Below are 21,968 nucleotides of genomic sequence, written 5' to 3'. Positions count from 1 at the left end.
AGATTGCAGTGCACTCTACAGCACATCTGTCCATTGAGCAGCTTATGTGTTACACAAAATAATGTAGCTGAGAAAGGTTTCTTAATTTCTTAAATCAAAGCTATGTGCAAGCAGGCAGATGAAATGGAAAACAATTCAGGTCTTTTAGACTAGTATTTGTGAGTGTAGATAGAAGCTAAGAGAATACCTAATAATTAATAATTTGACAAACTATTTTTCTTTGTTAAGCATAAAGGCAAATGTGCATGTTGATTTCATTTCTTTACTATCTGATCCAGCAAATACATGCACACATGCATACATACACTTCTAATCACTTTGGCATACATGGTTTAACCATGTACTGTGATTTATTTTTCTCTGTGTACTTTCTATTCTCTAAGCTTTCCCTTTGCCCTAAGGTAATTTAATCTTAGTCTTCAAAACACTAGGCAAAATTAAAAAATAGTAGGATTAGCATGTACTTCTGAAATGGACTGTATATTAATCAGATAACCTTTGGATAGTTGGCTGAAAACATTCCCAGTCACCCTGGGACACTTGAGCTGTCTTCTGCAAGCACATAAAACCAGTGGGCCTAAAGAAGAGGGATGCACAAAGCTGAGGAGAGAAACTGCTACAAGGTTCATGAACCCTTTGTGCACTTCTGAAGACATTAACAAAACCTGAAGGCATCTAATGTCTTTAACAGACATTAGGCTTTTCTATAAAAGTAATTAGAGGAAGCTATGAGAGCACCACATGTTCAAAAAGTGGACAAGATCACAGAATTTTGGACCCTGAAAGTGTCTGTCCATCTATACCTACCATAGCCACATATTAAGGGGTATGAACCTGATGTGGTCCTAGGAAATGAATGGCTTCTTTTAGTCTGAAGTCAAACCAAGTCTTTTTGCCCTACCATGGGAACTGGGAGAAAGGCAGGGTAAAGCAGAATCTGCTATGTGTGGCCTGCCTTGAGCATAACCTTGAAAGTTTTGACCCATTCCTTAAAGTGCAATGAAAGATGGCATGGTTGGATCTTTGTTTTTATACTGTTCTGAAGACAGAGCTTTGTAATACAATCTCCTTTTACTCCTTTTTATCCTTCAAAAGGTAACAATACTGTGATGTGCTTGTATGTCATGTAAGAGAGGACAAAGCATAAATGGCCTCCATTCCATTACATCATGTAATGTGTTATCCTGCAATGTGTAGGTCACTAACCATGGCTCCCATCTGCAGACTTAATTCCTGCAGGTGTCAGAGGTACTAGATCAAAGTTATTAGTAACTTGTATAGAAGTGTCTCCAGAAGTTCTTGATACCTCTTGAATGATACAATGTCTTGAAGTCACTGCCAAAACTTATTGCCCAAACCTTGTAATATTGAAACATGGAGCAGTGTGCAGATATGGGACAAGTATTGCCTTGCAGCATGACACAAAAAAGAAAAAGTAGACTTTTGACATTCACTGAGTATCTTGGAGCTCTTTTCTGCTTCTGCACATCAGCAGAACGAAACAGAGGGTAAAAAATGTAGTAGTAACATGGAGATCAGAAAGCACATTAAAAGCTGGATAAAATGGGCTCAAAATTTGGGAGCCTTCGTCATGCTGGCTTATTAGTTAATTGCCTAAGGGTGGAAAGGCAAGCAACACAACAGCACTTTTTTTGAAAACTAGGGAGTGGTATGTCATGGCCCTGCTTGCTGCTTTAAGTCACTGCAGATAATGTGTTTTCTCACTGAGTGCTAAGACTACATTTATTTAATCCTTTGTCAAGCAGCTGTGCTCAGCTGACATGTTCTCTCCTAGCAAATAACCCCACATATGCCCACCTATGTCCCTGATATAAAATGTATCCTTGCCTATTTCCCAGCTACCAAATCTGCACAAGTGACTCAATGTTCCTTTGTTTTTTTCACCAGTCAAAACTCCTTTTGAAATTACAAGAGAGGAATGTTTTTCTCAATATTTCTACATTATTTCCACCAGGCAAATTCACAGAGCCAGTTTTCTGGACATCAGACTAATTCTTCATGGGAAATAGGCAGGAACCCAGAGTCTGAGCAGGCTGCTTCTTCATCTTGATTTACTTACCTTCATTTTTCTCAAATTGCCTCCTTAGGCATAAGATGGCTAAAAGCAAAATGTCAAGCTCCAGCCTGGATGCCTTGAACTGCAAACAGACTAGCAGTGATTGAGGAGCAAATGGGTGGGTGTGACTGGTGTTCAGGGTGGTCCGGACTTATTAAGCCACTGCTGGTGTAGCTGTAAGTGCCTTGGGGCCTTTACTGCCCTCATCAGAGCCTGCAGTGAGAGGCCTGCCTGAAACTGAGAGTCTGAGGAAAGGCTGAGTCTTACACCCAGCATATTGTCAGACTTCAAGAGCCAATCAAGTTGTAAATGGCAATGAAAGGATTTCAAAGAGGGTTAGAATCAAAACCCCAGAATTGAAATGCCTTCTAGAATATCTTGAGTTGAGAAAATGGACAGGTGGACATGTTCTCCTAACAAAGCATTAGTTCATCCTCCATGGAGTTGCCTGGAAGTACTGTAAGAAAATTACATTATTGGTAACTTGGTACTTTTGTGCCTGGATTTTTGTGGGTCTTGAAAATGGAAAATAACTGTTATGAAAGGTGTAGTCCTAGGCATCTCTGAGCAACTGAGCTCATTTAGGGCTGTGTATGATCTAAATGGGAAAGAAGATGACAATTCAAACTGTAATTTTTTGTGTTAAGAATGGCCAAGAAATAATTGACTTTTTATGATTGGCATAGCTGATTGCTAAATTAAAGTGATAATGTTGTCTTAAGCCTTCTAATCTGTGAAGCTATGACAGTTTGCAAAGGCATGCAAATAGTCAAATGGATCCATTCCCTTCCTGTTGTTCCTTTCATACTTTCTCAACTGATTTTCTGATTTTGAACATTTCTCTGGGAACTTCAGTAACTCACTTTCTCCTTTTGCTGCTGTGTTCCCAGGATGCCAAGTGCACGACTTTGGAGATTTGGATTTCACTCAAGTTCCCAATGATGAACTGTACAACAACCTGGTTTTGTATCCCCGCTCGGTGGGTTTGGCCAGTCAGGTACTGGCTGATGCTGTGAGCAGAGCAGTAGCTGCTGGACACAGATGTGTGACGCTAGGGGGTGATCACAGGTGAGCTGAACTGAAAACTGCCAGTGGTTCATGCTGCAGGCTGGCATTTGGAGTGTAAGAATGTAATTAAAAAAGGATTGCAGCTTGGGGTGATTTACTGGCAATACCACAGAACAGGCTTTTAGTGTGGAACACAAAAGACAGTTACAAAAACCTGACCTTCTAAGACAATTCTGCTCAGTTCCAGATTGGTCAGTGATCTGCACACATACAAATGAGGTTTTCCTGTTTGGCAAAATTTGTGTCATCACAGGAACTGCTGCAATTTCCTTATTGCTGGATGTTTAGTGACATGTCTCTTGCCCATCAGCTCTTTTGATGGGTTTGTAATGCCTGCACGCAGCCAATTTTGTTATAGATCTTGTAACATGAATATTTTTCCTCTTTTTAATTAACCTTTGGTCTGGGAATTGGTTGAACAAGGTTGAATTGGGGGGGAGGTGTCATGACTAGAATAAAAAATGGCTGAATAGCAGACTAGATTGTCTAGATCATTTAGATATAAAGCAGGTAAAAATTAAGAAGGGTGACAACAGAGACAGCCAAGAGCTCTGTCTTACCAGTCACTACTAGTATATAACTACTAGTATATAACTAACTACTAGTATATAACTAACTACTAGTATATAACTAACTACTAGTATATAACTAACTACTAGTATATAACTAACTACTAGTATATAACTAACTACTAGTATATAACTACTAGTATATAACTACTCTGTAGAGTTACTTGGCGTTTCCTGCAGTCATGAGAGCGGCATGCCATGCAGTTTGTATGGGATGCACCTTTTATTGTCACAGATGCATGGAAACATGACAACATGGCTAATTGGAGTTGCAGAGACTTCCTATTGTCCTTGTAGTTGTTCTGAAGGAGAAATGGTGACTAAAGACTTTGCTACTGTACTTGCAGCTTGGCTCTTGGTTCTGTCAGTGGCCATGCACGACAGTGCCCGCACCTGGGAGTGATCTGGGTGGATGCACATGCTGATATCAACACGCCTCTCACAACTCAGTCTGGAAGCCTCCATGGACAACCTCTCTCATTTCTCTTAAGAGAGCTTCAAGATAAGGTAAGTATCCTGATGGTTTGTACAGTTTACCCTACATGGCATCCTCAGAATATTTTACCATCTCTGGTGTGAGATACTTTCTTACCTGCTGCAAATGCAGACCATCTCTGGAAGCAACAAAAAATAGGTATTATTGTGTGTACGTATGCACATATATGCACACACATACACAAGTGTCACACACATGTAAATACAGACACACACACACTTAGAAACTAGAATGAGAAAAGGCTTTCCTTTGCGTTGGCACCATTGTGGGCTGTACGGGGCCAGAGTTCACCCCAGCTGTTCGTAGCAGATGACTGTGGTGCTGCTTCTGCATAATGAGTGGGGTTGTTGCCCAGGCTGGGCAATGGCAGCACTGTGACCAAATGAGCAGGACCCTCCCCCCAGCCCAGCCTGTGGGAGCTATGCTGAGCTCACCTCCAGGAACAGCTTGTTTCTGTATACCTTGCGTGCCTCTTCTGCTTAGTTTGGCTCTTCTGTGTTTTGACAACCTTGGGGCCTGACAGGGGCTGCTCCTGCATGATCTCTCCTAACTGGCTGCTCTGGTGTTGGCTCCACTGGCAAATATTACAGCTGTACCTGCTCACAGTGTGCTTTTAGAGATAGTCTTTGTCTTGGAAGTAGGTCAAATTATCGAAAAAAGCTGTTTACTGGCACACATGGAAGGTGGATGGCCTGTTTTTGCTGCTGTCGAGATGCTTAACAGTAGGTTGACATAAGGCCTACGAACCCTTTCTGTCTTGACTGTATTGCTTTGTACAGGAACCTGCAGCACCTGCTGGAGACATGGCAGGGGCAGCCTGTGCAGTGAACAGCTGGGGCCTCTGCAGCAGGGGCTCAGATACAGCAATCTGCTTCTGCTGAAGTGGGAGCAGGATAAGCAACTGCACAGAGAATGAATGCTGGAGCTGCAGAAAACCTGACCACTTATATTTTGGCACTCCGCATTGCTAATTATTAGTTAATTTCCCTTTTCTCTGACAAATTTTGTGGTGCTGTGTTGCTGGAAGTATCCCTCTGCCAAGCAAGATCAAGCATGTTTGAAATCCTGTGGCTACTGAAGACAGCGCTGCATTAGTACCTGTTCAGCATGGCAGTACTGCCATTGTAGGATAAAGCTCTTCTGCTTTTTCTCCTGTGAGTTCTTGTAAATGATTTCCATCTACAATTCAGTAGAGTAATTTGGTGCTTTTACATATTTTCCTCTTTCTAGTAGCTCTTGTGTAGTCTCTACAAACATGCTGGAATTCCCAAAGTAATGCAAAATTTAATGGAGCTTTTTGGAATACCCCCAGAACATAAGAAGGTTAATATAAACAATTACTATATTTCTAGTTTCTTGACCTTAAATTAAGAGGATTTTTTTTTCCTTTTTGGAAACTATACCCACTTTGCAGGAGAGAATGGAAGAACAAGAGAAAATTTTGTGAGTTTTAGAGCTCAATTAAGGTGAACAGTTTATGACTGTGAGAACAGAACAAAACAAAACTAAATTCTCTGATAGCTGATAGAGGAGGAGAAACTGGCTTCTTTATTGTAAACATTACTGATCTTTGGTCTACTGTTCTAAACTGGGCTCCAGTTCTTGAGCAGCAGAGAAAAGCAGGATTTTTTTTTTACCCCCAGACATGCTAAAAGAATACCATGAGCTTTCTGGGGTCAGTCGGGGAGCAGGCCTCTTGCCAGCAGGCCTCTGGCCAGGAGCAGCAGTAAGGAAAGAGTAAGACTGAGCTATGCTTAGAGGCAAACAGCCTGGTGCTGTGTCTGAGATCTCATGACAAGCCCACCTAAATTGTAGCAGTCAGGATGCCTGTGCAGAAGCATCCGATACAAGCCCCTTGACCTGCGTGTGCAGCTACACAAACAGGCATGTGCACTCAGTCAGGAGATTTCCTTACACTGTTGTGTTCCTTTCTAGAGGGAGGAAAACCAACATGTCCTGCTGGTACCACAAGGTTTCTACAACAGTACATTTTTAAATAGCTGTTCAGCAGTAGCAGAATGTGCCTCAGCTTGCCTGGCCAATAATTTGCCAGTAGTCTGCCAATACTTTGTCTGGCTAATAATACCTGTCTGACTCTGTGGTATGAACCCTTATGTGTGTGCACAAGTGCATGTGGCTCACACTCTCACTCACCCAGTAAAGCAGTTGAGTCGATAATGGGACAAAAAATTTCCTGTCTTCCTTTCCTGAATGCCTGAGGGCTCCTGGAACCATTCAAACTCAAACTGCTACTGATACCTTACCATGAAAATGCCTGCACCTTTGGCTTCACTGTCAGGAACTGCTTTTCTATTGCAAGAAAGCAAAAACAGAGCCTACCAAAGGCATTTAAGGCATTCCATTTTATTTATTTACAGACAAAGAGATGCACTTAAAATTGGCAGTATTGTATCTGCTGAATCATTGATACTATAGAGTATCTGACAATATTATCAATACTGTGCTCAGTTTGTGGTAGGGTGATGGCTTTTTGCAGATACTAATTTCTGAAACCTCAATTATTTTTCCTAGTTGTCTCTAATTAATGTATCCTTCTTCTTAATTCATAGGTCATTGCCCTGCACTAACAAATACTTTCATAATCGGTGCTAATTTAGTCCCAATGTAGTTAAATATAGCTATGTGCGTGTTAGCCTTTAAAACAAATCCAGTATTGTAACTAGAATACCATTAGAAATTGAGAAGTACAAGAGGGCAACAAAGCCACCTTGCTGCTTAACAGCTGTGTTGGCTGTAGCCATTTTCTGAGCTGGGAGAAGGGAAATTTGAGTTAAAGCACTCCTAAACTTAGTAGATATTACTAACTGAATGATTTTATATTGCATACCATGACTACTTAACCACCGAAGCTAAAAATGGTGATCTCATAATCTTTCAGTTGCTGTCCTCAAGCCACTCTCTTCAGTTCTACATTAAAAACTGGTAGGATGTACCCCACGGTGGAGCCCAGCTTCTGGTCCTGCTCTTTTTTTTTCCCCCCTCTTTTTATTAACTTCTCCCTTTGAATTTGTCCATCTTTAACACTGGTTTTGGAACAGTTTCCATGACTTTGGTGGTTCTCCTAAAAAGATACAGGTACCTTAGTTTTCATTCTTCCATTGAAACATGGTGTACTGGGTGAGTTACACAGCATTGCCATTAAATGCACTGTGTGTGATCTACATCTGGGTATTTAGTTTCCTATCCTTCCCCCTTGCTCACTGATGTTAATTACCTACTGCTTCTGGATTTGGGCTTTTTATTCCTCTTCCTCTTCAAAATGGAAAATGTAAAGAGTTTAAAACTTCACCATTAACATTCATCTCTGGTAGAGTCATACCACTTTACCTGAGCTGAAGGTAGGAATGAAGGTAAGGACTGATTACATCAGAATGCCAAATTTTCAAGTGATGAAGTTTGTCTGTTTAGACAGAGGGAGGATGTTACAGATAAATACAAAGTTTTCAGGGAAGCATTAAGTACAGTTTTGTTATATATGTCATTAAACTAACCTAATACCCAAACCTTTGCTTTCAGGTACCACAACTTCCTGGATTTTCCTGGATAAAGCCCTGTCTTTCAGCATCTGATATCGTGTACATCGGTTTGAGGGATGTGGATCCTGCTGAATAGTAAGTTGGTTTAGTTTAAAGGGTTTTTGTAAAGGCTGAAGTCATGAACTTGAAACCATGTTTCCAAGGGCTGCTAGATTTAAACTTAGACTGGTAATGGTTGTTTTTAAAAAAATATTTTAACAGCTATATTTTGAAGAACTTTGACATCCAGTATTTTTCCATGAGGGATATTGATCACCTTGGAATTCGGAAAGTTATGGAAAGAACATTTGAACAACTGATGGGCAGGTAACAAACTATTATCTGATTTAAACTACTCTTTTGAACGTTTACTTCCCTGAAGGTTATTTAAGTGAAGGTCACTTGGTGTAAGGCAGCTGTACAGAAGTGTGACAGTGTTCAGCAAATAGCAGAGTCTTTGCACTGACTTTAGTCCTCAACTTCCTCATCTTGAACTGGAACCATTCCAGTGTTTGGCAAAAAGCTATGAAACAGGTTACAGGAGTCACTACAGTTGTGCCTCTGTTTTATACAATTTGCTTCTCTTTAAGGAATTCTGCATTTTTCTGCAGTTTGATAAGATGTTTGAATCAACTCAAGAGTCCAGGATACCCATTTCACTTTTAAACATACCTATAGCAACTTGACAGTAACTTGAATTCAGCTGTTAGTACGTGAGGTGGAAGCATTTGATGGCTTCCTCCTTAGACTGTGCTCACTCACACTGTCCTGAAGGTGGCTGCTGCTTTCAGTGCAGCTGCTGAAGTTCACTGTAACCACCCCCTTACTGCAGTTCACTACTGCTCCAACTGCCTTGCTGGAGTTTGGAGAACCTGCTCAGGGACACAATCATGCTAGTCTAGGCACAGGGTGGGGGGCAGAGTCAGAAAGGGTAACCTCTCACCACAGGGTGGGACCTGTGGTGCAGGCTGCTGTTTGCTAAAGATGTGCTCATCCTTCCTGGCTGCAGCTGTGTCAAGTAAAGAAGATGCTACTCCAGATGCTTCTCCCTACTAAGCATCTGCAGTAGGTTGGAAATACGCAGTTCTGCCACTTAAATAACTTGTGAGTGACAAGCAGTGTCCAATTTATTACACTGTCATTGGTTGGCAGACATGATACAGTAAGTAACTAAGATTTTTGGTTTGAGATTACCCTTTATTTCTTTATCAACTAGGCTACATGGTATAGTTTGGAAGCAACCTTCAACTATTGACCTGAGAAATGCTCATCTTGCTGAGCTGTCCATGAAATCTTCAGGCTTGGTGCTTCCTCCATCCTAGATGCCATACACATCAGTGTTTCAGCCTTTCACCCTGGCTTTCTGTACAAAAGGATAAAAGGCTGGATTGTATCATACATTTCTCTACATTTTTCCAACTAAGATGACAAACACGAGATAAAATGGTTAGAACTAAAGTAGTACTTTTCTTCAATGAAAGCACACCTGAGCAGATGCTCAGTGAAGCTAGAAAGACAAACTCTCCCAATGTGTACTGGGGAAAGTTCTGAGCTAAGAGATGTTTGAGTCCAAAGATATTAAAAAATCCTTCTAAATGCATATGAGACATGGCATGGGGCACAGGGGAAGCATTTAGTATGACAAAGCTTGATGCTACTTTGCTGATCAGCCTGAACAGTAAGAAATGTATGTAGAAAAAGTTTAAGATTCTAAGATTGCTTTTCTTGTTTTATTCTGTCTTAGGAGACAAAGACCAATTCACCTGAGTTTTGACATCGATGCTTTTGATCCCTCGCTGGCTCCAGCAACAGGGACTCCTGTTCTAGGTGGATTAACTTACAGAGAAGGCATGTACATCGCAGAGGAAATACACAACACAGGTAGGAGCTGACCAGCAGTACGGGGCTAAGCAAGGACAGGGCAAACTACACAGAGCTCATGCTGGTTATGTTTTGCCTGCACAACTAGATGAGTTTAAATAAACCCAATCCAACCTTCAGTAAGGGAAAAAGAAGTCCTGTGGTTGGGCAATACCCTTGGTGTAGGAAGCAGCTTAACCATCAACTTCAACTTAGAAAACAGAAATAAAATACACAGTAAGTTAACAGCTAATGTCAAAAATGTGTAACACTGTTCCCTAATCCTAAACGTGGGAGCTGAGATGTAAAAATGTGCATCCAGAATAATGGGTGCAAACCATTTTAAACAGGCTGAAGTGGCATTCTAGGATTCAAGGCTAACAAATCAAACTTTCACAAAATATACTGCAGTTGACTCAATATATGAGGACTTTTCATCTTAATGCCATGAAGGTTTTATTTAATGTGTTTAAACAATGTTATTTGCAGTAAAAGAAGGAAAAATCCCAATCACAATATGGTCAATAGAATCATGAATAGGATGGCAATAGAATACTAGGTGACACCATTTTATATCCCCTCAGTTTTGGACTGGGAGAAAACAAGATTAGAAAACATTCCTCTCATAAGTGTGTATGGAACATCAGACTTATTTTTCCTGAATACTAAAAGCATGAATGGATGAGGTAGTGGTGATGTAAGAAAGAACTAAGTTAAAAACACAAACTTGCATCTGAGAACCTCATCCCTTCCTTGAGAGCCAATCTTACTTGTCCAAGGGGTAGAGTGGGACACAAGCCCAAGTACCAGACTTGCTGCAATGGATAAAAAGCTACTAAAGAAACCTTGTGGGAGGATGTACCCTCTGTCAGAGTAACAAAGCTGTGAATCACTTTTACAGGAATGCTTTCAGCTGTAGACATGGTTGAAGTCAATCCATTGCTTGGAGCTTCTCAAGAAGCAGTGAAGGCAACTGCTAGTCTTGCAGTCGATGTGATAGCAACGTGCTTTGGGCAGACAAGGGAAGGAGCACACACTGCTTTTGATGGACTCCCAACACCCAGTTCTCCAGATGAATCTGACAGTGAAGAGCAAGTGAGGATTTAAGAACCCATAGCCTTGGGTGTATTGGACATTACAGAGCTCTGCTGAGGCACTTGAGTGGATAGATTGTCAATACTTGGCAAATACTGTTAAATTCTCAATTTTTAAATAAACTAGCTTTTCCAGTGATGGGTGGCTACTTTATTACATATCAAGATTTATTCCTTTAGTTAAGTATATACAAAATGAGACAATAAAATATTTATTACCTTCTTAGTAAATCTTACCAGTAGTTCAAGTCTGTCTCTGCATTTTCCTTTTACTCCCATTCTGTCTTTCTAGTGTCAGTACAGTTTCAGGTGAATGTGCTGTCTCACAATTCAGTTCAATCCTTGGACAGTCCTCAACAGGAAAAGTAGAAAAGCTCATTTCCATCATGAAGATTCATCTGCGGAAAAACCTGTAGTAGACCACACCTCCTAGGATGGCCAGTTCCAGGATGATGATAATTGACAGCAACAACTTATTAGTGGTTACTCTGGAGTTAAAAAAGAAGAAAAAAAATAAAAATCCAAGACAGACTTCCCCCCCCTTGTTTATGAATGCAGATTCTACATCTAAATCACCATTTCCTTCTCTAAGTATACTCCCTGTTACAGCTAGACCACAAAGGTTTTGAAATAGCTCTGAGCAAGAAGAAGGGGACAAACAGCAATTTACTACTCATGTTTCTTGGAAATTCTCTTTAAAACTTCTGTTTCAACAGTAGCAGTTCTGGCCCTTGGCCCCTGCCCCACAAAAGGCAGATCACTGCTCTTCTACATGTGCCCACTCCCTCAAGGTAAGCAAAGAGGAAAACAACACTTGAAGTCCTTAATGTCACTTAAATGCTAAATCCTTTACTGTCACTTAAATGCTAAACCCCTCATTGTGGTGCTTTTCCTTGGAACTATGTGTTTGAAGTAAAATTAACATCTCAATAATGTGCTTTTACTTTTGAAAATTATACAGTTATAACTTCCTTCAGGAATGGCTATAAAGGAAGCCAGGTTAGGGGATAAGTACCTACTGGAAATTCAATCCATGAACTATTTTTTAAGGCAAACTAAACCATGTAGTTAAGAAACTGCAAATCCACTTAACCATCCAAGGCTTCAATCATCAAAATAGTATATGATGAGGCTCAGAGTGTCTCATAGAATAGCCCAACTACTCCAGGGCAGTGCTGTAGGCTAAGCAGATTTGCCTGTCACAGACATCTAACTTGCTCAATGCTGCAGTGATTCATGGCACAACTTCTTCCAACTTGAGTAAGCAGAAGTTGCAGCTAAAGTCATCATTAGCAATTCACTGTAACTTCTTATATCCTCACCACAGTTTGGATGGTTAAAGATCCCACATTATCCTGACTGAGCAGCACAAATTCAGTAGTGCTCAACTGCCTGTACTCCATTAAGTGATTACCAGGGATAAAACCACACAAATTAGCATCTGCATGTGGGCACACATGTTTACACATTCCCTAAAACCTCCCTGTGGTTCCAAGTGAGTCACTTTTCTCCCTAGAACCAGCAGGCAACAATGCTCCAAGCTTCTGTCAGTCACACCACTCACCTCCTGGACATTGCACGTAGAATCTTGCGACTCTTGCTCAAGTTCTCACTTGTATTCACCAACTGAGAAGAGACAGAAGTTACTTAACAGGACACAAATCAGCTGAACAAGCACACACCAACTCTCTAAAGATGCCCCTGAATGCAGCTGGTGTTGAAATGCTGAAATTAATAATGGGACCAAGGATAACTACATACTCGCAAAATTCAGAGACAATATTTCTTTCTACACACAATACCACCTGGAAGCATTGCCTCTTTTCTAGGGAGAAAATAAGACTTTTCTGTATACTTTCCTTTAGATACATACAAAGATATGCAATTGAGGACCACTTTCAGCCCCTTTAGTTAATCTACAAATATCAGAAAGTTGGTATTAGCTCCTTTCATTAAGTTTCATTTCATTTTTCTAGTTGTTGACACCAGAAGAAACTTACACTCACATGCTCCTTCCCAGTTCATACCAAACTACTTAGAATACCATTCAATTTCTTGCAAGGAAAGAACTATGTTGTGTTGACAGCTTTGTTTCAGCTTTGTAATGTTCAGTAATCAACTACCTAGTATATCCAGTCAGCTCTTAAGTGTGTGTCTCGGCTTTGCGAATGAAGCTTTGGGAAGGGCTCTCCCCACGTGGGTGTGCCCTTCCAGCCTGCGCAGTGGATTTTTTAGGTGAGGCACAGCATGCGCAGAACTGGCCCCACCCTTTAACTCCTGAGGTTCATCTGCTACGGCCGAGCGAGCTTGGACGGTGACAGTGAAGTCCTCAGGACTAGAACCTACAGCCCCCGGCATTTCCCAGGAGGTCTCTCATCCAAGTACTGACTGGGGCTGACCCTGCTTAGCTTCCCATATTTGACGGGATCGGATGTCAGGGAGTAGTAATGACTCAAAGAAATGCACTTAACATAGAAGTTGATCAATGTTAAGTCACATTCCTTTGTATTGAGCACTGGAAAAGTACTGGGGATAATCCTCCATAAGTACTTTTGATGAAATTACAAAAGCAAACCCCTTGTATTTTCAAAGGTCATTACACATTCATGTTAAATCCTGCCTTTCCACACCTCCTCACAATGTAAGTCCTTTGTTTCAAGTCCATAAAAATCCTTTGTACAATGAATCCTCTTCATCCTGGATGAATTACTTCCCAGCCTTGAATGTCAAATACTGATTGGTTACTTGTCAGTTTGAAGAGATACATCCTATCTACTTGCAAAAGTTACCTTCTTTTCCCAGTCTCTTTCCTTGCTAAAGCTTATCCCTTATCTAAAAGTTAGAAAATTCTCAGCAAGTTAAGCAAAAATGCAAGGTTCTTATTACATTAAAAGTATACTAAAATAATTCTACATTAATTGTTTATTAACCATTTTCCATTTGTTTATTAAAATCTCAAAAATTTAAACCTTAAAGGAAAAATCTATCTGTGCTAATAAATCCAGGCTTATAATTGGGAATGTACAAATTTAGTAGCTTTTTCAATATACAACACTGAAATACAGCTCTCTTTCAGAAGCATGTAATTAAGTGAGGTTGAAGACAAATAAAAAAGGTGTTGCCTCACAGACACAGGCAGGTTTCATGATGTATGCCACTGGTTTCCAGGTAAGATTTCACTATTTCATTTCCAAACATTCTATGCAAGTGACAGATAAGCCAGGTCACTTCCATCACAGACACATCACAGCCTGCACAATCCTCTGTCATTTGAACTATTGCCCTCAGCTGCAAAACTAGTCCTGCCTTGTGTGACACTTTGCACTGAGATGGGCTGGATGAAGTTGGAAAGAAAACTACTGAGTCCATGCAGAGCTTAGTAGATTTCCAATCTTCACTAAAAAAGACCAAGCAAGAAGAAAGTCTCCTTTCAGCTGGAACGTGTGGTTCCCACAGTTCAGCAATACATTGCCTAAAAGGGTCACAATAGAAATCACAGACCGTTTAGTGATGAACACTCTGTTGATAGACTGAGACATGAAGCACTGTAACATTTTTTGCTAGAAAAAGGACAAAAACTATACCTACAAATGTTAAGATCCATTTCCTTTCCTGCTCTCCAATCCAAATTTGGGAACAGGACAAATCAAATTCTGACTGAAATTATAGAACTACTTAAATTAAAAAGCCACAGGCTTTGTTGCAATGAGCAGACACAACTTCCTAAAAAATGTGTATGCTTTTTGTTTTGGCTGAGTATGTTTACTTGCCAAACTCAGCATCCCCCTTCAAGTCACTCAGCTAAAAGCTGAGGATCCCTTGTACACACAGAAAATCTCATCAGCTTGTTACTTCAAAAATCAAATTCTCAGTTTTGCATACATATGTAAACAAAGCCAGTGAACTAGTTTTTGAAACTTTCATAGTAGAAGCAGAGTTTCTCAAGTCAAGGATGAGGAAGAGGCATCTTATCTGACACCACTTTCTCCCTCTCTACAAATACTGGAAGGACAGTACACACGTAATTATGCTTCTACTGAATTTCATTAAATTACAAAAATATACTTACCAAATCTAAAATTTATTAGTAATCTAGTGGTGGGCAACTCCTTAGCAATTTTTTAATCTGTAGCATTTTCAGTAATGTTATTTTTTTAGCAGGTTTATAGGTCTAGTATCTAATCGTGCACAGGCACAGCAGCAGACATTTGACCACCATGCTTTGAGCCCTTCTACAGTAATTATTTTCCTTTTAATGAGGACAGCACAGAGATGTGGCAGTGTGCATTTGGTCTGCAGAAGCATCCAGTTGGATTACTGTGTCTAGGGGGGTGTCTCAGAGTCATTACTGGCATACAGCTCCCACTAAGCTAACAGGTTGTTTCAGAGCAATGCCCCAGTGTCCCTCCTTACTCTGCTCTTGGTGCGTTCCAGCTGCTCCCGCTGCTCCCCGAGTTCTTCGATGATGTCAGTGCCAATCTGGTCAGTTTCTGCAGCGATTCGGTGCGAGCGCTCAATGCTCTGACTGGCTCGGGTCAGGCTGTCTGTGCCCTGCAGAAGCAGCACCCTCTGTGACTGCAGATTCGTCTGAAAAAGAACATACCATTAACTATTAAGCACAAAGACAAGTATTAGACTTCTGACATATTAAGAAGTGAGGATGTGACTCCATAGGCCATACATTTGTATTGGCTGTACATGCTGCTAAGATGTTAACTGATGTAGCCCAGTTAATTTTGACAGAGCCTTGTTGACATGGTAAGACTATGGCCAAATCTGGTTTAAATCTCAAAAAAGAATATACTTCTAAAGAGTTAAAATAGTTACAAAAAACTGCCTTTGCATCAATTTACTTTTCCATCAAAGAAAATATTTTCCTTTCCAGATGCTCATTTCTCCTTCCATTCATATCTAAATTTGGCCTTCTTTGTGAATTCACAGTGGTTGCCAAGGACATCACTTAAGGGTTTACAGTCAAAAGGATTAGGAACAAACAGCACTAACAGATGGACTGCTAAGTTACAAAGATCTTCTTTTTATGCCAATAGGTTGGGCTAGAGGATAAGGAATGTTTGCTGACCTTGGGAGCAAAAGTAGCTCAAAATAAAGTACTTTCTTAAGCTTCAGAAATTCTATCTACCACCCTGCTCTCAGGTTTTGGAGGATTCAGGTGCAAGGAATAAAATGCAGAAAATTTCCCAAGCCACCACAGAAGGAAATACTAAGGAAAGAGCCTCCTTCAAACCTTCCTTATCTAAGGCAAACAAACAAAAAGCCCCCTTCCATGAACTTTCTGTATAGATCACGGCACTGTGAAAATAATGGGGAGATTCAGTCTCACTAGCTCAGAGATCTCTAAGCATATCTGGTAAACAAAGATACTGGTGTATTTCTTGGTAGCAGCAAAACCATAGTGAACAAAGTGCTAGAGGATCAAGAGTTCTTACATTTTCTTGAAATTATTTACACTGACATTGTTTAAAAGAGAAGTCTACCAAATAACTTGTACAATGCATGTTTCACACTTTGCTAGTTGTGGAGATTAAAACTAGTTAACAATTTTTTTCAGTCAGTAGCATCTCTTTTATATTTTCACTTCTGTAGGGGATGATTAAAAGAAGCATTTCAGTTACAGGATGTTGTGCGAGTTACTAACATGGCTTTCATGAAACTCCATTTTCATTATACTCCTATTTTTGTTTTAGAAGAGAGAAACTCCCCTCTGAGTTCCAAGTGTTCTTTCTCCTCCCTGAGATGCTCATGTTACATACAGAGATATATTCAGAGTGTTTTTAAAAGCAGGGAAGGGGTTTAAACTAGAAACACTGTAACAATACATCTACAATATTGGTTTTAAACAATCACAGCAAAGTTAAATAAATTTTACATCTAATCCTCACACTCTGTTCATTTTCTGTGGAGAAGATTCCATATTTTATATCGCCTTGACTTCCATGGCCCAATCCCAAATCCGTGCTTCTCATCTCTCTCTGGAACATGGACAGGTCTCTTTTGTACGCTCGGATTTTGCTCATCATCTGGTTGCGGAAAGGCAGAGGAGCGTATTTCAGTTCTTCCTCCATTTCCCGCAGCTTTAACAAAAGAAAGGATGCTTAGTTTTTAAAGCACCAGATCTATTCTTAGCAGCAGCTAATACTCAAAACTCACAAAGGCAGTATCAAAACCAAACACTCAAAAACCTCTCAAAATCCACATAAGAATATTTGTCATATTTAAATATCTATATAGATATACACAACAGTCTTCTTGGAGACCACAGACACCTATCAGAGCAATTAATCAGACATTAAAAAATGAAACATCTGCTTATCAGAATAGGATCCATAAAGAAGTAACATTTGGAAGTCCTGTCCTTTCCAAAGCAGCAATATTTCAGCTGTCAGGAAGGCCAGAAGCCCAGCCTTGCACTTACTGTCTCATTGGCTTCACGCTGTTTCTCATCAAATTCTCGAACCAGTTTTTTCTTCTCCTCTGTGAAAGAAAAAGCATGTCAGCCAAACTACAGAGAAATGACAACAAACCCCAACTCAATCCATCAACAAGGAGCTGCCACAGACGGCTGATTACAGAGATACCAGGTCAAAATTGAACTCAAACAGGAACAGCCTGTTCTTATGACAACTTTTCAGAAGGGAGTGGGACAAGAGAGCAGAAACCACAATTCCAAATGCTGGCCACTACCTCTAGTGGACAAAAGAAGTAATTTTCCAAATCTGAAATATTTTCCTGATATACAGTCCTCTGATGTCCCCTGACAGAATTGCGTGGTAAACAGCTTGTAAATATTTTTTGCAAATCTTTGACAAGATTACTGAAGGCTGAAACTCTAATTTGGATTTGAACAGAACATCAAGTCAATCCACATTTCCAAGTGAGCCTGAAGTTCCCGGCAGATCCAGCACTCGGCATTCTTGTGGTCATAAGGTACCCGGGTACGTTGGGTAAACATTCGAGTTCTGTAAGATAAAATATGCCATCAAGACACCACCTCATGTTCATGGATTAAAGCCCAAAGGCCTCCTTCTTCTGGAAGGACATCAGTTGTTTGCATCGGCCAACAAAACTATGCATTTTAGTTGTTTGAGATGGCCATTTACTGAGGTCTGTGTACCTCTGGCTTTGGAGACCAAAGTTTCACTGCTGTTACTCTATTTTTAAACAAAACTTTAAGGCATGTATTTTTCATGTATTAAAAAACTATCATAGCTCTCTAACATCCACAATCAATGAAATATAAATCTGAAACTTCCCTTATCTCAGTGGAGCCAAAACACAAGTTCTGTAAGCTTTTGCCAAAGAACTGAAGATGAACACCAGAGGATTCTTGTAGAGTAATGCAAGAGAAACCAAATTTTATCAGATTTCTGATAAATATCCACCTAGCCTAACTCATCTCTCTCAGAAGAGTGTAATTCAGTCTTGAATAAAGTTTTGGGTAGCAAAAAATGTAGACTTTTTGGTAAAACTCCTCTAATTTGATTAAAGACACAATTAAATACAACATTATAAAAACATTGTTGCAGTAAAAACTCTACTTGATGATACTTTTTGGTAAACACAGTCCTCTGCAAAAGAAGCAGCTTTTAAACCACTGAGCTCTCAACAGAAAATCAGAAAAAATTGGAAGTGATCAGAACATTATACATCTTCTGCCACATACACAACATGCATAAGCTGTAGGCTTTCCTTCTCACTTCAAATTCATATTAAGCCCCAGAATCTGAACTGTAGAGAACTTAAGACTAAACAAAAACCATCTGAGAAGAAATTATGCTTTCCCTTATCATGTGGAATTATTACAGACTAAGCTACATCAAGACATCAGCTGGTACCAGGAAATGCATCCCAGTTTATTCAGGAGGAAATGCTGACATATGAAGTTCCTAAATGCACTCTCCTCAACTTCTCCTGGGATTTGCCACCCTGTACAGTGGTGCTGATGCCCTTGTTTGTGTAGCTGGGTTGCAAGTGAAATCATGGACATGAACTGCAGGCAAACAGCCTTCATAAGTTAATGATTTGTTTTGTACAGCTCATTTCACTAATCTGATTTAAGCAGTGCCCTCTTAAACCCACTGCTGTCTCAAACTTATGGAAACCTGGCACAGAACTGGAAAAGTGGCATCTCCCTGCTTCGTGTCCCCTGCACAGATTAAGAAGATGTTCCACTCATCAACATGCAGCCAAAGAAATACCAGCTTCCAAAAGGCACAGAATCACTGAGTGCTTTAGGTAAGTGCCAAGTAGCAGCAGCTGGAGACTTTTTTGTCCATAAGCCAACAATAAATCTGGCAACGTGGCTTGAAAGCATTCCACTGGATCTGTCCAGGGTACAGAAATGCTGGAACACACTCGGCAGTTCAGTTCCCATCACTCCACACTGAACTGTGACTCAAAGCACATGGGCACAACTCCTAAAATGCAGCAAAAGTACCTTTGCCACAGCAACGTTTAACCCATTTATTTCCAATCAGTTAGAAACAGACCCAGTTGTAAAGTAGAACTAACTGAATTAATGTAGAGGAGAACATCTGTATTTGCAATGATCCAGGCTGTTCAAAATGCCTTCTTACAAATTTGGAAAGAAAAAAAAGATTTTCTAGAGTTAGAAATTTTTAATTTTGTTTATATATAGTGAAACAGCATTTCCAAACCTGTGACCCTCAAATATATCCCAAGGACTACAGACTGTCTTCCCTCAAGTTTTGGAGTGTGTCAGTCACCTGAAAAGGGTATTCCAATATCTTTTATCACCTCCTGAATACTTCAGGATCAGATAACTCAAAAATTAAAGATATACTTCCCTTCCGTAAGTACAAGAGGCAAACTAAACACATGAGGAGACAGGAATGCCTCCACCAGACAGAAAAATTCCTGAGTTGTCTTAAAACTCATTTAGAAACACTTCCAAAAAATATCATCAGGATTTTTGCAGGAATACATTTAAAAAGAGTAGAACAGTCATATTAAAATTCCTTAGCATGTCTAATAATTCAGGTTGCAATTACTTGCAATCAGTTGGAAAAAAAAGATTACAACAAAAAGCATTACAAAATCTGTTGCCTGTAAATACTCCACTTAAGCCAATGGCTCAGAATTCATTGCTCAAGACTACCCCAGTTTCGAGGAGGACCTGACAAAGTTTTACTTCACCAATAAACTGACCCCTCCCCTTCCTACAGGGAAGTAAGGATTTCTGTCAGAAAGGGTATTTCCTCTTTTATTCTTTTTATCCTTGTTGGCCGCTGGTGAAATTAAATCAGCTTTGAAAGCTGTCATTTGTGGGTTTGAACACCTTTCTTGCACCAAACTTTCTGGAAATGCTGATGACAAGCACTGTGACCCTGAATTTAACTCATTATTAAACAGAAAGCCAGGTAAGAAACAGAACATTCAGCTCTTCATAGCCTAGCATAGACTGGTATATTCTGAACAAACCACTTTTATGATTTTACCTAAAATTGATAATGAAGACTACTGCAGAATGTGGATGACAGCCCCCACCCGCTGAGCTGCAGCAGCTCCTGACAGCCGGTATTGTCTCTCTCATAGGAAGGGTTTAAACCAGAGCCATTCGGTAACACTGGCAAAATTCTCCTTGTCAGATCACTTCCCTTCCAGGTTCTCAGGGCGCTGCCAGCTATCAAGAGCTGAATTAGAAGCACAAAGCCTTGTCTTCTGCCACAGCATTTTACTCACTGGTGTGGTATAAAGTATACCTGTAAAATCAGGTTGTGCTTCCAATACCACTTTGTATGTCTAGACAGACAGTTTTTTTCTATTTTGTGGGTAGGTAGTGCACAAACCAGACCTTTAAAACAGCTATTTAAAATGCAAAACTTCTTCAATAAGTCTACAGATACTTGTAGGCAGTTGTGGTAATTTTAATTTTAAACATGAGCCAAATACATACACTTAGACAGAAAAAAAAAGGAGGGGGAGATGGAAAACTAACTTCCCCAAAGCACTGCAGTTGTTACAGAACCAGTAAGCTGGAAAAGACCTCTGAGATCACTGAGTCCAATCTGTGACCAAACACCATCACGTCAACTAAGTGCCACGTTCAGTCTTAAACACCTCCCTGGGCAGCCCATTCCAATATCTAGTCACTCCCGTGAAGAAATTCCTGCTGAAGTTCAAGCTAACCCTGCCCTGGTGCAGCTTCAGGACATGTTCTCTTGTCCTGCCGCTTGTCACCTGGGAGAAGGGGCCGAACCCACCTGGCCACCCTTTCGGGGAGTTGTACAGACTGATGAGGTCACCCCTGAGTCTCTTCAGGCTGCTTAACTCCAGCTCAACCAGAAACAGGACGAAAAAATATCCAAATAGTAACATCGCCTCAGAGGTGCCGCTGTGAGCCCAGCGCGGCCGTGGGGTTGGGATCTGCCAGCGCAGGAGCCGCCCCGGGCGGTGCAGCCACACACCCGCAGAGCGGCCGGCCCGGCCGCGGCCACCCCGGGCATGGCGGGGCCGGACGGGGCAGGGCCCGGCCCCTCCCGGCAGCGCCGTCCGAACGCCCACAAGGGCAAATCCCCCGCACAGCACGCGGTGTCTGGGAGGGACTCGGCCCTGCCGCCGGTACAGACACGTCTGTCTGATGAGCAGCACCCGCACAGCGCTGACACGGCCCCGCTCCCGGGACAGCCCCGCCCGTGCCCTCTCCCCGGCCCCCCGCCGCCTCACCCGCCGCGCTGCCCCGCAGCCGCTCGGGGACGCCGCGCAGGTGCCCGTGCAGCCCGCGGAAGATGTCGTGCAGCCGCTCCAGGTGCTCCGAGGACGCGGCCCCCCGGCCCGCCATGACCGCGCTCGGTTCCGCCGCCGGGGCCGCGCCGCGCGCTGCCTGCCGGGACCTGCACTGCGGGGCCGCGTGGGGGCGCTCGTGCGCCGCCACCAGCGCCGGGCCGGGGGCGGGACAACTGGGCCGGGGACGGGAGCGCCGTGCCCGGGGCGGGGGCACAAACCCCCCGCGGGTTGGGGACGAGTGTTCCGAGCGCCACCGCACACAGCCGCCGCCGCGCTGTCGCCGTTTCGCGGCTTGTTGGCTGCGGGGCGCGAGCACGGCGGCGGCTGCGAGATGTCCGGCGTGTCGGAGTCGCGCTCTGCCCGGGGTGAGAAGCAGCGGGCTGGTGGCGTGAAGCCGGCCTGCCTCCCAGGGCCCGCAGGCACTGCCGGCAGAGCACTCCCGAGGCAGGGAGCGGGGCCCGCCGGGTGTCCGGCGCCGGAGGACTCGGGATCAGCTGGCGCGGC

General features: G+C 41.9%; 2 protein-coding genes across 3 annotated transcripts in view; one reads left to right on the top strand and one right to left on the bottom strand.

Annotated features, from left to right (window-relative positions):
• Window positions 1–10,839, top strand: part of ARG2 (arginase 2) — an 18,937-nt gene extending 8,098 nt beyond the window's left edge. Inside the window, exons 3-8 of the mRNA XM_071558130.1 lie at window positions 2,968–3,145; window positions 4,062–4,221; window positions 7,748–7,842; window positions 7,969–8,073; window positions 9,491–9,627; window positions 10,508–10,839. Coding sequence (XP_071414231.1) covers window positions 2,968–3,145; window positions 4,062–4,221; window positions 7,748–7,842; window positions 7,969–8,073; window positions 9,491–9,627; window positions 10,508–10,713 — 881 coding nt within the window. The 3' untranslated portion in view covers window positions 10,714–10,839. The remainder of the gene's footprint in view (window positions 1–2,967; window positions 3,146–4,061; window positions 4,222–7,747; window positions 7,843–7,968; window positions 8,074–9,490; window positions 9,628–10,507) is intronic.
• VTI1B (vesicle transport through interaction with t-SNAREs 1B) lies at window positions 6,574–21,968 on the bottom strand. Of its 2 annotated transcripts, XR_011698066.1 has the most exons (7): window positions 21,405–21,968; window positions 17,134–17,192; window positions 16,601–16,792; window positions 15,114–15,287; window positions 12,265–12,326; window positions 10,938–11,188; window positions 6,574–9,109 (listed from the first exon to the last, which is right to left on the bottom strand). XR_011698066.1 is itself a non-coding variant. In XM_071558131.1 (6 exons), exons 1-6 carry the CDS (start codon window positions 21,517–21,519, stop codon window positions 11,095–11,097), a joined length of 696 nt encoding a protein of 231 aa, XP_071414232.1. In that variant the 5' UTR covers window positions 21,520–21,968; the 3' UTR covers window positions 6,574–11,094. The 2 variants fall into 2 exon arrangements, 1 of the variants encoding a protein (XP_071414232.1); XM_071558131.1 differs by having other exon boundaries at window positions 6,574–11,188.

Source organism: Pithys albifrons, chromosome 6, assembly GCF_047495875.1.
Source record: "Pithys albifrons albifrons isolate INPA30051 chromosome 6, PitAlb_v1, whole genome shotgun sequence".
Classification (NCBI taxonomy): domain Eukaryota; kingdom Metazoa; phylum Chordata; class Aves; order Passeriformes; family Thamnophilidae; genus Pithys; species Pithys albifrons.
Note: the sequence above shows the minus strand (reverse complement) of the source record. Positions and strands in the feature narration are given on the sequence as shown.

Bases quoted from the DNA above. Each gene is read 5' to 3' on its own strand.
- VTI1B (XM_071558131.1), bottom strand. From the start codon at position 21,519: ATGGCGGGCCGGGGGGCCGCGTCCTCGGAGCACCTGGAGCGGCTGCAC. The intron at 16,793-17,133 runs GTAAGTGCAAGG...CTTTTGTTAAAG, and splicing joins AGCGTGAAGCCAATGAGACA to CTGCGGGAAATGGAGGAAGA. The intron at 11,189-12,264 runs GTGAGTGGTGTG...TTTTAACTCCAG, and splicing joins CTACGTGCAATGTCCAGGAG to AGTAACCACTAATAAGTTGT.